At 43.1% G+C, this 13,770-nt stretch overlaps 1 protein-coding gene across 3 annotated transcripts in view; it reads left to right on the plus strand.

The window, feature by feature from the left end:
• Positions 1–10,495: 10,495 nt before the first annotated feature.
• The window catches only part of NR1D2 (nuclear receptor subfamily 1 group D member 2), a 39,088-nt gene continuing 35,813 nt past the window's right edge, over positions 10,496–13,770 (plus strand). For 2 of the 3 annotated variants that reach the window (XM_077760719.1, XM_077760718.1), the window contains exon 1: positions 10,672–10,744. In XM_077760719.1, the coding sequence (XP_077616845.1) occupies positions 10,729–10,744 (16 nt within the window). In that variant the 5' untranslated portion in view covers positions 10,672–10,728. Of the gene's footprint in view, positions 10,543–10,671; positions 10,745–13,770 lie in introns of those variants that run through there. The other variant, XM_077760722.1, reaches the window with a different exon arrangement.

Consider the following 13,770-nt stretch of genomic DNA (forward strand, 5'->3'; position numbering starts at 1 on the left):
AGTTTTCTTTCTGGAACTACTATTCTTGGATTAATCTCTACGTTTAAAAAACAATCACTTCTTGGGAAGCCTGGGTGGCTCAGACAGTTGAACGGCTGACTCTTGATTTTGGCACAGGTCATGATCTCGCAGTTGATAGGTTCGAGCCCCACATCAGGCTCTGTGCTGACAGTGCAGAGCCTACTTGGGATTCTTGCTTTTCCTCTCTCTGCTCCTCGAGCCCCCTCATGCTCTCTCTCAAAATAAATAAATAAACTTTTTTTTGAAAAAGAAAAAAAACCCAGTCACTTCTAATGTTTGCCTTTTTATCCTGCTTAATGGTGATTTCCTTGACTTCTAACACCTTTTTTTTTTTCTGGTTTATTTATTTACTTATTTTGAGAGAGAGAACTCAATAGGGGAAGGGGCAGAGAGAGAGAGAGAGAGGATTGCAAGCAGACTCTGTGCTGTCACTGCAGAGTCCAACGTGGGGCTTGATCCCACGAACCAGAAGATCATGACCTGAGCTGAAGAGTCAGAGGCTCAACTGACTGAGCCACCCAGGTGCCCCAACTTCTAACTTTTCTAATACTTTTTAAATTTTGTATACTGCCTTTAATTTTCAAAAACTCTTATGTGCTTTTTTTTTTGTAGCATCCTGCTTTCATGAATGCTATGTCTTCTCTTATCTCTCCAATAATAAAGAGTATTTTTCTTGCTTCTTGCATTCTTAGTTACTATTTTCTTTCCACCGTGGTAGAATCTTCCCTCCAAAGTCTAGTGATCCGTTGCTATCTGTTTATATTAGAGTGAAGCATTAAAAAGCTGATTAAAGGGGCACCTGGGTTGATCATTAGACTCTTGATTTTGGCTCTGGTCATGATCCCAGGGTCATGGGATCAAGTCCCGTGTCTGGCTCTGTGCTGAGTGCTTGCTTGAGATTCTCTCTCTATGTGTCTCTCTCCCCAGCTTGTGCGCTCTCTCTCTCTAATAATAAAAAAAGTTGATTAGATATTGTGTGTGTGTGTGTGTGTGTGTGTGTGTGTGTGTTGGGGAACTCTGGGGAGCCTCTTGACTTTAAAGTTTCACTGTATGTTGCTGGGCGGAACCCACTGCTTCACTTATGCCAATTTTCAATCAATCCCACTGTTTTCAGTCTCACTGCTCATTTTGGACTCAAAGAAAATCTCTTTTCCTAGGTATTTACTTTGCCCATGTCTGTTAGGTCCTCGTGACTTCTGGGGAGTCTCGATGATACGGAATTGTTGATGTTCTTGATCCTGGTTCCCATTTGTTATTAGCCATTCCTTGCTCAATAACAGATTATCCTAAAACCAAATGGCTTAAAACAACATTCGTTATCTCATAGCTCTGTGGGTCAGGAGTCTGCATGCAGTTTAGATGGGTTCTCTGCTTCAGTGTCTGCAACCAAGGTGTTGGGTGTGGCTGAAGTTGTCTCAAGGCTCAGCTGGGGAAAGATCCACTTCCAAGTTCACGCCTGTGCTTACTGGCAGGATCCTGTTCCTTGCTGGCTGCTGGCCAGAGGCCACCCTCAGTTCTTTATCACATGAACCTCCCCATAGGGCAGCTTACAATACTGCAGCTGGCTTGATCAGGGTAAGCAGGTAAGAAGAGCCAGGAAGAGAGTATGAGCAAGATATGTGGCAGTTTTTTATAACATAATCTCAAAAGTGACATCCCATCACTTTTGCCATATTCTATTTTTAGAAGCAATTCACAGGCCCAGTTCACACTCAGGGAGAGGGGATTATACACGGGAGTGAATACCAAGAGACAAGGGTCATTGGGGGACATCTTGACAAGGCTGCCTACCACGTTCCTCCAGAGGGCACTCGAGTTGCAAAGCCTCTGTCTCCCTGCTGTAGTAGGGCTGGGCTTCTCAAACTTCTTTGTGCAGATAGGTCACCTGGAGCTCTCGTCCGTTCTATGCGGATTTTGATTCGGTAGGGTGGGGCTTGAGGTTCTGGCTCCAGGGGAACCCTAATGCTACTGGTCCAGGCCCACACTTTGAATAGTGGGGCAGTAAAAAGCCCATGTGCCTCTTGGCTTAATCTTAAAAAAAAAAAAAAAAAAAATTGTATTTGGCTTCTCCTCCAAGACTGAGAGAAGACCCAAACATAAAAGATCATTATTGGTCTGAAAGCCTAAAATGTTAGTCACAAATGGTAAAGTTTCTGGACCTCCCAGCACATTGCCTTAAACCAATGGAATCCAGACATAATGAAAAATCAGTATGCAGTCTGTTGGTTATGCTGTAAGTGGTAATGTAGGTCTTCTCCAATTTTCTTTCACAGAACTGCATCAAGAGGAGGAGGAATGAGTTTTTATATGAATTTAGAAGGTAAAAGATGGTCCTGGATGTGGGGCGCCTGGGTGGCTTAGTTGGTTAAGCGTCCGACTTTCGCTTAGGTCATGATCTCACGGTTCGTGGGTTCGAGCCCCGCGTCGGGCTCTGTGCTGACTGCCAGCTCAGAGCCTGGAGCCTGTTTCAGAGTCTGTGACTCCCTCTCTCTCTGACCCTCCCCTGCTCATGCTGTCTCTCTCCTAGAAATAAATAAAACATTAAAAAAAAAAAAAGATGGTCCTGGATGTTCACTAAGGTTTAAAGGGCAATCTTATTGTTATCATTATTAGAACATTTTGGTTTTTCTGCACAGCAGAGAGAAAGGTCTAAGCTTTAGGAATAAATTTATTTTTTAGAATATAGGTAAATAAATCTATAGGTTATTAGTGGAGACTCGCTAGCAATAAGCATACCAATTAATGAGAAGAGCGGGCTGCTCCCAGAGTCTGTGGGCAGAAATTCATCCAGGCCTGTAGGAAGAACTGAAATCTGAAGCCCAGGAATGTGGGTTTTGTGTTTAGAATCCTACCCTGCCATATAACATCGTGTCATATTATATACATATTACAGGATACAAATCCTGCTCGCTTTGATACATGGTGCAGAAAATCTGGAAAGAGGCAGACACTAGCCTCATACACTTAGTCACATGGGCCTATAGCCCTGAAATACAGGAATAATCGGTTCTCTGGTGGTGGATGCTACTGGCGTTGTAAGCAGTGTGTTCAAACTTGAGAGCATCAAAATTACCTGGAGGGTTTGTTAAAACACAAATTGTTGGCATCACCTGCAGAGATTCCGATTCATTAGGTCTGAGGTGGAGCTCGAGAAATCGTGTTCCTAGGTGCTGCTGCCGCTGACCCAGTGACCACACTTTGAGAAACACTGGTCTAGGTTAAAGGGAGACATCTGAGTCTCTAAGGTCCCTTTGAGTGTTGGTGATAACTTGGGACAGAGAACTTAGGAGATTGTTCAGTTAATTGGGGGGGGTGTCACACTAGGACAGATTCCACTGCTTGGGGAGGGGGAGTCTCAATTAGATGAGTTTTCAAAAGTAGGAAGCTTCGATGGGAAGATTAGTGAGAAAGTCAGCAATATGTATTGTTCCTTTAGTGAGATAGCATGCCTGGTTGTTAGGGCTAGCTTTTTTTAACGTTTACTTATTTTTGAGAGAGAGAACAGATGGGGGGGCAGAGAGGGAGGGACGGAAAATCCGAAGCAGGCCCCACACTATCAGTGCAGAGCCCAATGCAGGCTCGAACTCACCAAACTCACCATGAGATCACGACCTGAGCCAAAGTCAGACTTGACTGACCCAGCCACCCAGGCGCCCCTGGGCTAGCTTTCTGTATGTGATGTTTTTGTCTTCTTTTTACACCCAGGGGAAGAAGTATTATATATACATATATTTTCAAACTGTGATGAAGAGTGCTGAAGATACTCAAGCACTTCTTACAGCTTTTTAATTTATTAAAGAGCCAAGCAACTTGTTCTTCTTTATTTCCATTCTTATACCCCCCCCCAAATTTCTGTTTAGTATGTTATTAAGTCAATGGAGCTCTTAAATTCCACCAGGGTTTCCAAATTGCATTAGATAATTTCCCACTCTGTTGAATGAGGCATCTCGGCTAGATGGCTTCTGTTGTGGATTGTCCTGGATTTTTGTGTAATGTTGTATAGGTTGTACTTGTTACATGTAGACATAAGCCTTTTTCCTACTAGATTCTCCTCTGAGGGAGCAGTCCATTCCAATGCCGTAAGATATTATTGATGTTGGGCAATAAAGGACTTAGAATAAACAAGAGGCTGGGGCTGTATTTGAAATGCCATTCTATTGACCTTCAGCTGCCCAGAGAATAAACTAAAACAATGGAATTGAACCATCCTGTGAAGTGCAGGCCTTTCTATACCCACTTGTTAGCTGACTCATTCCCTTCTCTAGAGCATTCTTTCTCCCTACACCAACACATAGGAAATGCTACCAGGTAGAGGGGATGAAAACACTTACCTTGAGAAGTACATCTTAAATCTTTGACACTGTCATGTGGTATTCAGAGCAAGGTGGATCGTGTATGTGTGTTATTCTTTTTTTTTTTTTATGTGTGTTATGCTTGAAAATTTTTCCGTGTTTGAACAATAATAGCTGAGACAATATATTCCATCTCACATGCTACTCAAAATATGACCTTGATACTCCTCTTATGAAGAGACGAGGTCTGTGTGCCCCATCTTCCAATCTGGGGATGCTTGTAACTCCCTGGCTACAAACCAATAGTGCAGCAAAATTAGTGCTGCCTGACTTTGGAAGCTCGGTCAGAAAAAGTGATACAACTTTGGCTGTATTCCCTGGAATGCTTGCATTGGAGTCTTGGCCTTGACCCTGAGGTCAACACACTGTGAGGCACCGCAGCCTAACTACAGAGACTACGTGGAGAAGCTCTGCAACTACTGAAGAGAGAGAAAGGCTGGGCTGGCCTGGCCCCTAGCTGCTCCAGCCCCTGCTGCTCTCACTCTGCCCACTGTCGGATTGCCGGTGTTGAGAGACTCTGAGCCAGAAATGCCCAGCCAGGGGCCCCCCAAATTCCTGACCCCTAGAAACCATCACAGATAACAAAATGATTGCTGCTCTTTTCTTTTTTCTAAGTTTATTTACTTATTTTGAGAGAGAGAGAGAGAGAGAGAGAGAGTGTGTGTGCGTGAATGGGGGGGGCAGAAAGAGAGGGAGAGAGAGAGAATCCTAAGCAGGCCCCCGTGCTGTCAGTGCAGAGCGCAACGCAGGGCTTGAACTAAAGAATTGTGAGATTATGACCTGAGCTGAAGTCAAGATTAGGATGCCTAACTGACTCAGCCACCGAGGGGCCCACTTTATTTTATTTTATTATTTTATTTTTAAGTAATCTCTACATCCAATGTGGGGCTCGAACTCACAACCCAAAGATCAAGAGTCGGATGCTCTACAGCTGACCAGCCGGGCACCCCATGATTGCTGCTCTTTTAAATCACTAACTTTTGGAGTAATTTGTTACACTGCAGTAGTAACTGGAATATTCCCTATATTAAGTGAGAATGAGTAAAATCAGTTGTACCAGTGAGGTTTCTTTAGTTGTAAGAAAAACTGACTTTGGCCAACTGAAAGCAAAATTGATGTGATAAATGTCCAAATTAAGAAGTTAGAAAAATCACATTAAAAGTGAATGGAAGAAGGGAGACCAAGATAAAGGATAGAAATTTGTGAAGCTGGAAACAAAAATAATGAATCACTAAAGCCAAAAATTCAGTCTTTGAAGAAGCTAACACATCTCTGGCAGGACTGATTAAAGAAAAGTGCAAATAAAATTAAGAATTGAGAAACTATAGAATTGACAGAGATTAAAGAGATAATAAGTGAATATGAACACTTTTACTTCAATAAATCTAAAAATTTATGCAACGTGGACGGACTCCTAGAATGATAATTTATCATAGTGACTCAGAAAGAGGAAGAAAGGCTCTAAATCTGTAAAGATCCACTGTGCTTACTGTTAGTTACATGTGACTTTTGACATTGAAACATGGCTGGTGCAACTGAGGGGTTAAATTTAAATTTTATCTCATTAAAATATTTTATCCAATTTTAACTAACGTAAATTTGAAAATTGGAACAGTGTAAAAATATTTTTCTGTTAAACAAGGTTGACTCTTTTGGTAGGACTATATTTCACTTTGACCACTGAATCTTGTAAGATACTATTATTGTATTATAGTGTGTATCAGATGCCTGCATCAATTCTACATTGCACATGAACACATTACTGATCTTGTTGATATTTATTCCATGCACAGATATATTTATTTGAATATATTATGAAGACATAAAAAGAGAAGATATGATTTACCTAGCAATACAAATGTAAGGCATACTTGATATTTAAGTTGAATGTTTATTATTTAGTTATAATGTAATTTACTTATTTTTCTAGTTGAAAAAGAAGTATAGACAAATTTTTGAATTTACAGTAAATGCATACTTTGATACTGAATTGAGGGATGACATAGAAGTTAGTACTTTGACCAGAACAGTAAAGAAAAAAAGAGCCTGGAAGAAAGTACATCACGTGTATTACAATCCCTAGTAATTTCAATTTGTTGTGGCAGAGGACACTGCCAGAGTTGTTGACATGTGACGACACCACTGCGCTGACATATATGCTCTGTATTCTTGTGTTTTAAACATTTGTTTTGATTTCTAATAGGTGAATATGGATAAACATACCCCCACAAAAAAGCCCCTTTGTGGTCTTCAATCATTGTAAGAGTGTAAATCAAAACATTTGAGAACTCCTGAACCAGAGGAGGCAAAGTATAATGTTATTATGATAATAAGGAACTCTCAGTATTCATTAGGACATTTTCTTTCCCTTCCCTCATTCCTTCCTTCCTTCCTTCCTTCCTTTTTTCTTTCTTTTTATAAAGTTTATTTTTGAGAGAGAGAGAGAGAGCACGAGAGCAAGAGCGAGCGTGCACAGGGAGGAGCAGAGTGAGGGAGACAGAGAATCCCAAACAGGCTCCACCCTGTCAACGCAGAGCCCCAGACATGGATAAAACTCACAAGCTGCTGAGAGAGCATGACCTGAGCCAAAAATAAGAGTTGGATGCTTAACCGACTGAGCCATCCAGGTGCCCCATCATTAGAACGTTTTAAAATGAGGAATGACCTTAAACATTTTTAACTGGCTTTAACTTGAGGCGCCTGGGTGGTTCAGTCCAGTCCGTTGAGGGTCCAACTCTTGATGTGGGCTAAAGTCATGATCTCAGGGTTGTGGGATGGAGCCCTGAGTCAGGTTGTTCATGCATGCACGCGCTCTCGGTCTCTAAAAATAAATAAATAAACAAGTAAGTAAAAATAAAATTAACTGGCCTTAACTTAAACAAATTCCATCTGTTTTTCCTCATAATTCTCCTTCATCAAAGTCCTCGTACTATAGTATGAGGTCTGTTTTACTGGATCTTGGGATTAGAGGATTCTAATACTTAGGCTCTTCTCTTCTCTATCCACATCCAGATTGACCTAGCCTGTGTTTAGTTTCCCAGAGCCCTGGAGTTAGTGGACTATAAGGCTTAATAAGGAAGCTTTCACAGGAAATAATTTCCATTTTTAAAAAAGTTTTTATTTTTGGGAGCACCTGAGTGGCTCAGTCGGTTAAGCATCCAACTTTGGCTCAGGTCATGATCTCACGTTTGTGGGTTTGAGCCCTGTGTCCAGCTCTGTGCTGGCAGCTCAGAGCCTGGAGCCTGCTTCAGATTCTCTCTCACTCTCTGCACCTACCCCACTCACGGTCTCTCCCTGTCTCTCCAAAAAGAAAATAAAATGTTTAAAAAAATTTTAAAAAAAAAGAATTTTTTAAAGTAATCTCTCTCCCAACTTGGGACTCCAATCTATAGCCCAGAGATCAAGAGTTACATGCTCCATTGACTGAACCAGCCAGGTGCCCCCCAACTTGAACTTGTTAATGCAATTTTGAAGACACAGTAACTTCATTCAGCAGAGTTATTATTTTGGTCAGAGGAACGAAAAAGGTGGAGTGGGTAGACATCATCTATGAACAGTCTGAGCATCCCTGCAGGCTGAGCCACAGACTCCACAGGGTTAATCAGTAAGTTCCCTCGGAATGACAGCAGCGAAAGGCAATTTCCACTGCAGCTACAGCACCCTGGGGACTGTCCAACCCGGATGCTCTTCGGCATCCTCCTCTGGCACTGATGAACCTAATGTTTCCAGTGGCCAGTGGTGTGGCTGGTGACGGACCAGGATTATAGTTTTATAACCTCTGATAGTTACCCACAGTGCCTCACAGGAAAAAGGTGGCTTCTGAAAACATGAGGCTCATAGACAAAGATTTTATTTTATAGGCAGTATGGAAGACAGGGTCTAATTTCCTTTGCAAAGGTTTATTTTCAGTTCCTTTCTTTCTCCTTTCCAAATTTAGATGGTAGTATCCTCTCTCTCTCTTTTAAAATTGGCTTTATTTTTTAGAGCGGTTTTACATTCACAGCAAAATTAAACAAAAAGGACGGAGGGTTTTAATATACGTTCTGTCTCCATGAACACACACAGTCTCCCACACTAGTGATAGCTCACATCAAAGGGATACATTTGTTACCACTGATGAACATATATGGACACCTCATAATCATCCGAAGTCCATAGTTTATGTCAGTGTTTACTCTCTGTTGTACATTTGAGATGTACCCACCATGTAGTATCACACAGAACAGTTTCACTCCCTCAAAAACCCTCTGTGCTCTGCCTTCTCATCCCTCTGCCTCCCCACCCTTGGCAAAATGCATGATATTTTTACTCTCTGCATAGCCTTGCCTTCTCTAGAATGTCATATAGTTGGAACCATTCAGTATGTAGCCTTTTCAGAGAGGTATCCTTTTTTACGATTTCTTTTTTTCCTTCTAGATTGCTCATATTGGCTGCAGAAACAGATGGTGGTTGATAAATAAAATGAAAAAGCAAGCTACAAAGTGTAGCCTGGGGAACTCTTGCATCAGCATCGCATGCAGCGATAAAAGCCCTGAGGTAGGGAAGAAGAGAGCACTGTTGTTAGAGAACAGCATCTAGAAGGTGGCAGGGGAGCCTTGGAAAGAGAAGCAGGGCCTACAGTTTATGCAGGGCTTTGCAGGTCCGGCTAAAGCAATGGAGTTTCCTCAGACTGCAATAGAAGGGTTTTGAGCAGAGTTATTTATCTGATCTCATTTCCTTTTTGTTTTTTACTTATTATTTTTTTTTAATGTTTATTTCAGAGAGAGAAAGAGAGACAGACAGACAGAATCTGAAGCAGCCTCTAGGGTCTGAGCTGTGAGCACAGAGCCCAACGCCAGACTCGAACCCACCAACCAGGAGATCATGCCCTGAGCCAAAGTTGGATGTTTAACTGACTGAGCCATCCAGGGACCCATATCTCATTTTTATTAAAAAAAATTGACACTCTGAGAGGCAGATGTGACCGTAGGTGGATACAAAGAACAGTCTCTCTCCCTGGTTAGGGAATTACTACAGTGGCCCAGGCAAGAGATGATGGTGGTGTGGTCTAGAGTAATTAGCAATACTGATGGTGAGAAGCACAGAAATTGAAGACATTATGAAGTTAGAATAGCTCAGCTTTGTTAATGGATTGAATAGGGTATAGAAGGCAGAGTGGAAGTGGGGAGAATGGAAGAAACGCAATTTGCTGGCTTCAGGAACTGGGAGATTTACCAAAATAGTAGACTGAGATGGGGAAGAAACACACACATACATGTGTGTATGCAATGGATGAGAGAGAAGGAGTGTTGCACATGTAAAAATGTTTTACACATTACATTTCCCCCAACATTTTATACTGAGCTTTTTTTTTAATTTGAGAGAGAGAGAGAGAAATATGCAGAGGGAGAGAGTGTAAGAGAGAATCGCAAGCAGGCTGCATGCAGGGTTCAAAACCCCCCCATGCTGGGATCATGACCTGAGCCAAAATCAGGAGTTGGACTCAACCCACTGAGCCACCCAGGCGCTCCTATACTGAACGTTTTCAAAGAGCAAATTGGAAAAACAATTTACAGGGACTACCCATATATAACAGCTACAATTAACATCTTTAAATACTTCTATCCATTTATCCATGCCTCCATTCATCAGCCCATCTTACTTTTGTAATACATTTCAACTGCGGACATCGATGCGCTTCCCTCTGCATACCTCAGCACACATGTCTGTTATTTCGTTTCTTCTTTTGACATAAAATTTACACACAAGGTGAAATGCACGGATCATAAGTGTGCATTCACTGTTTTGACACATGCATACACCTGCCCACACCCTAAACTTAAGATGCTTAAGGGACATCAAGCGGGCATAAACGGGCTGCTGAAAGTAGGAACCGAGCTCAGAGAGGTCTCGGTTTGAAGTGCAAATCTGGCAACCCTCAGATTTTGTTGAAGGAAACAACCCAGCGGGTAGAGTGAAGAAAAACGGGATCTACCCCCAAAGCCCAGCGTTTAACGGGCTGTCGGGAGGGACAGCAGGACCGGTAAGGAGGCGGGGTCCGGGGTTCCGAAGGGCAGTCTGTTCCGCGCCTCGGGGCGGTCCTTCGTAACAATCAGAGGTGACCCGAGGTATCATGGGGGCGGGAAGGAGGGGGACGAAGGAGGGGCTGCTCCCAGTCCCCGGCGGGAAGGTCAGCCTGGAGGGGAGGGAAGAGGGGAAAGAAGAGGAAGGATCTGGCGAGGGAAATGGGGCGGGGGGCAGGGGGCCGAGGGAAAGAAGCGAGAGGCGAGCGAAGGCGAGAGGCGGTGACAGNGCGGAGGCGGCGCTGCCACCTCTGCGGGAAGCGGGCAGCCTCGGTCCCCTCCCGGAGGGCACCATGGAGGTGAATGCGGGTAAGAGCCGGACTGCGGAGGTTCGGAGCACGGCGGAAGGGGCGATCGGAGCCTGCTGGGGCACTACACGGGGCGGTGGCAAGGGATGGCCCCAGGGCTGGTAGGGTGGGCTGCTACGCGGTGCGTATNCCCCGACGCGCGGGGCCGGAGCCGGGCAGACGCACGGGCCACGGACCTTGCGGATAGTGAGAAGACGTGCGGGGCCAGGGCGCCCCAGTGGCCGAGAACGGTTCCTCGGGGAAGGCTTGGCGCTTCCCCAACGCGAGACCCCTTACAGGAGCTCTGAGGTGCTTAGACTTCGAACCTCGCGTGCAGCGGGCACCACACGCGCCCTTGTTGGGATGCGGCTTCACTATTTCCAAGAAAAATCGTTTGCTCTAGGAGGTGACCTTACACACCCTAGGTCATAAAAATGGCTCGAAAATCTCCTCGGACCAGGAACCTGTAGTTCACACCCATAGCTAATCATTCAGATCACGTAGGGTCGGGATGACTAAGGTGATCCTAAGTGCTTCCCATTCTTTCTGAAAGCCTGGTCGTTGTTGCTTTCAGTTAATTTTTTAAAAATCCGTTGGTTGCCGACCTTTCTTGAACCTGATCAACGGAAATTGGCTTTATCAGTATTTTAGTTACGTTTCCCGTTGCAATGCAGCAGAACCATACCGTGTTCCCTTCTGGCCTTTTTTTTTCTGCCCTCAATGATGACCCTTAATACCTGAAGCCAGGGAGGTCACAGAAGAAGCCAGTTTATATTTTTAAAGTTATTATGTGCCCTAAAACCCATACCTTGAAGACCAACGTGTTTGAGTTTTCCACCAATAGTAAAAATAAAGTCCTTTTCTAACCGTGTTTTAATGACTTCTGAGTGTGCTTAGCTTTTGAGGATGTTTTTTTAAAAACTGGGTAACTCAGTCATGGAATTAAGCTTTTGTTTGGTAAGAATTTAGGAATTCTCAGATTTTGACTTTTGACCCAGCCTTTAGCATGAACGAATTTTTCCAGCTTTGCAACCTCATAAGGTGGGCTAGCTCAGGTGGCTAGCAAGTTTTTGTCTGGTTTGAACCTTTCTGGAACGCTATCAGTGGTTTTAATCTTGCCTTTCAGGGCTGCAAATAATAAAACTTCCTTTGGGCGAATGTTGAACGCATCACCCCAGGCAGCCTGCCACCCTACTTTTTCTGTTTTCAGTTCTCAGTGCTCGGTCCTTGCTCTGTGTTGTTTTGATCATCATCCTTGTTGACCTTTGGGCTGTAGCACCCGGAGGTGAATAGATTCCTGCGGAAACAGTTGGACAGTTACCAAATTCCAAGTTTTGTATTCTGCTGTAAATGAATTATCTGGCAGGCTTAGCATTTGTGGCTTTGCTGACTCACAGTAACCTTGCAATAAACTCGGGCCTTTTCTTTTTCTTTTTTTTTTAAATTTTTAATGTTTTATTTATTTCTGAGAGAGAGGGAGACACAGAATCTGAAGCAGGCTCCGGGCTCTGAGCTGTCAGCACAGAGCCCGTGAGATCATGACCTGAGCCAAAGTCACACGCTTAACCTGAGCCACCCAGGCGCTCCACACTCGGACCTTTTCATGTGAACTATGTTGAAGCTAGGTTTCATCTATTGTGCAGATAATTGTTTGACCTGAAGCGTAGGAATTTGCAATTACCTTATTTTGTTCCTTTTGGCTCCATGTTCAGCCTTTCTCAAGGTATTATCCAGTACGTTAACAATTCCTGCCCCATATTTGTTAGAGGGAGTATTGATAAGCATTCCCTTTAACTTCCTCCAGGTTGTAAATGTTGACCAGGGTGGAGCCAAATTGAGTGAATGCTGTGTGGCACACCTCTGACCCATCCATTTTTGATATCATCGTATCAGTATAATACACATAAAACCAGTGACCATCTCATCTAACTGTCCTATAATTCGTAACATATTGTGTCTGTGTCTTAACCATGACTAATGTAGATGTGAAATAATGAAGTGGCAGAAATTGACTCCATATGTTTTTGTCACAGATCCTGACTGAGTATACCAGGTTCTTTAAAGTAAATGATCACTCACTGCACAAACTTCATAACCTTGGCCGTAACTCACATTTTAAAAATTAGGGAAACATTCCCACATGGTTCATTTTTGTTTTTACAAATCTGTATTTTTCCTAAGTTAGAAAGAAAAGGTCAGAGAGAGGTAGTGGTAAAGAAGTCACTTGGAGAGAGAAAAAGCAAAACATGTGAAGTCTCAGGAGTGAAGTAGAAGTTGTTTGACTAGTCAACAGAGTTAAGGGAGTCAGAATATAATATGGAAATGACCTACAGGAAAACCACTGGGTCCATATGCCACATTCAAAATTAAAGGAAAGAAGAAGGGATAGAGGGAGTTAGTTTTGTTTGAACTCTTATGATTGAACTCTTCAGTATCATGGTAAAATAATAATCACCAGTAAATGTCAAGTACATACTATGTGCCAGGTCCTTTACACATGTTACTACTTTGACACCTCACGTTAATTTATGAAGGCACTGTTGTCACCATTTGAAGATGAAAGGCTAAGTCCATTGTAGTTAATTAACTTACCCAGCCAAGTGATGGAGCCAGATTTTGAATCCGCAAAGTCCACTTGGGGAGCACAAACTACAACATGCTGTATTAGGTTTAAGCCCACAAAGTAGTTGATGGTATTGCCCAGCTTGGTGATCAGGTCTTCTTGAGGGTGAGGGAGATGGATCCACTTGTTTTGTAGTGGTAGAGGGTCATCGCTGGTAGAAAAGGATGGGTGTCAGTAGAGCCTCCTAATTTCATCATTTCTCTTTTTTAATCTTGTTGCTAGTCAACTGTTCTTTCTCCAGACACCAGATTTCACTTATGCCCCCCCACCCCAGTAATTTGCATGGAGGCAAAAACACTACTTTACAAAATAAGACCTGATTTGTTTTCTGTCACCCCATTTTTTGTTTTCTTACATCTCTTATATGGTATGTAATTTAATAACTTGCATGTTCCTCAAGACCCTGCTTATTGTCATCTTGGCTG

Source organism: Crocuta crocuta, unplaced genomic scaffold, assembly GCF_008692635.1.
Source record: "Crocuta crocuta isolate KB4526 unplaced genomic scaffold, BGI_CrCroc_1.0 scaffold253, whole genome shotgun sequence".
Taxonomy (NCBI): Eukaryota; Metazoa; Chordata; class Mammalia; order Carnivora; family Hyaenidae; genus Crocuta; species Crocuta crocuta.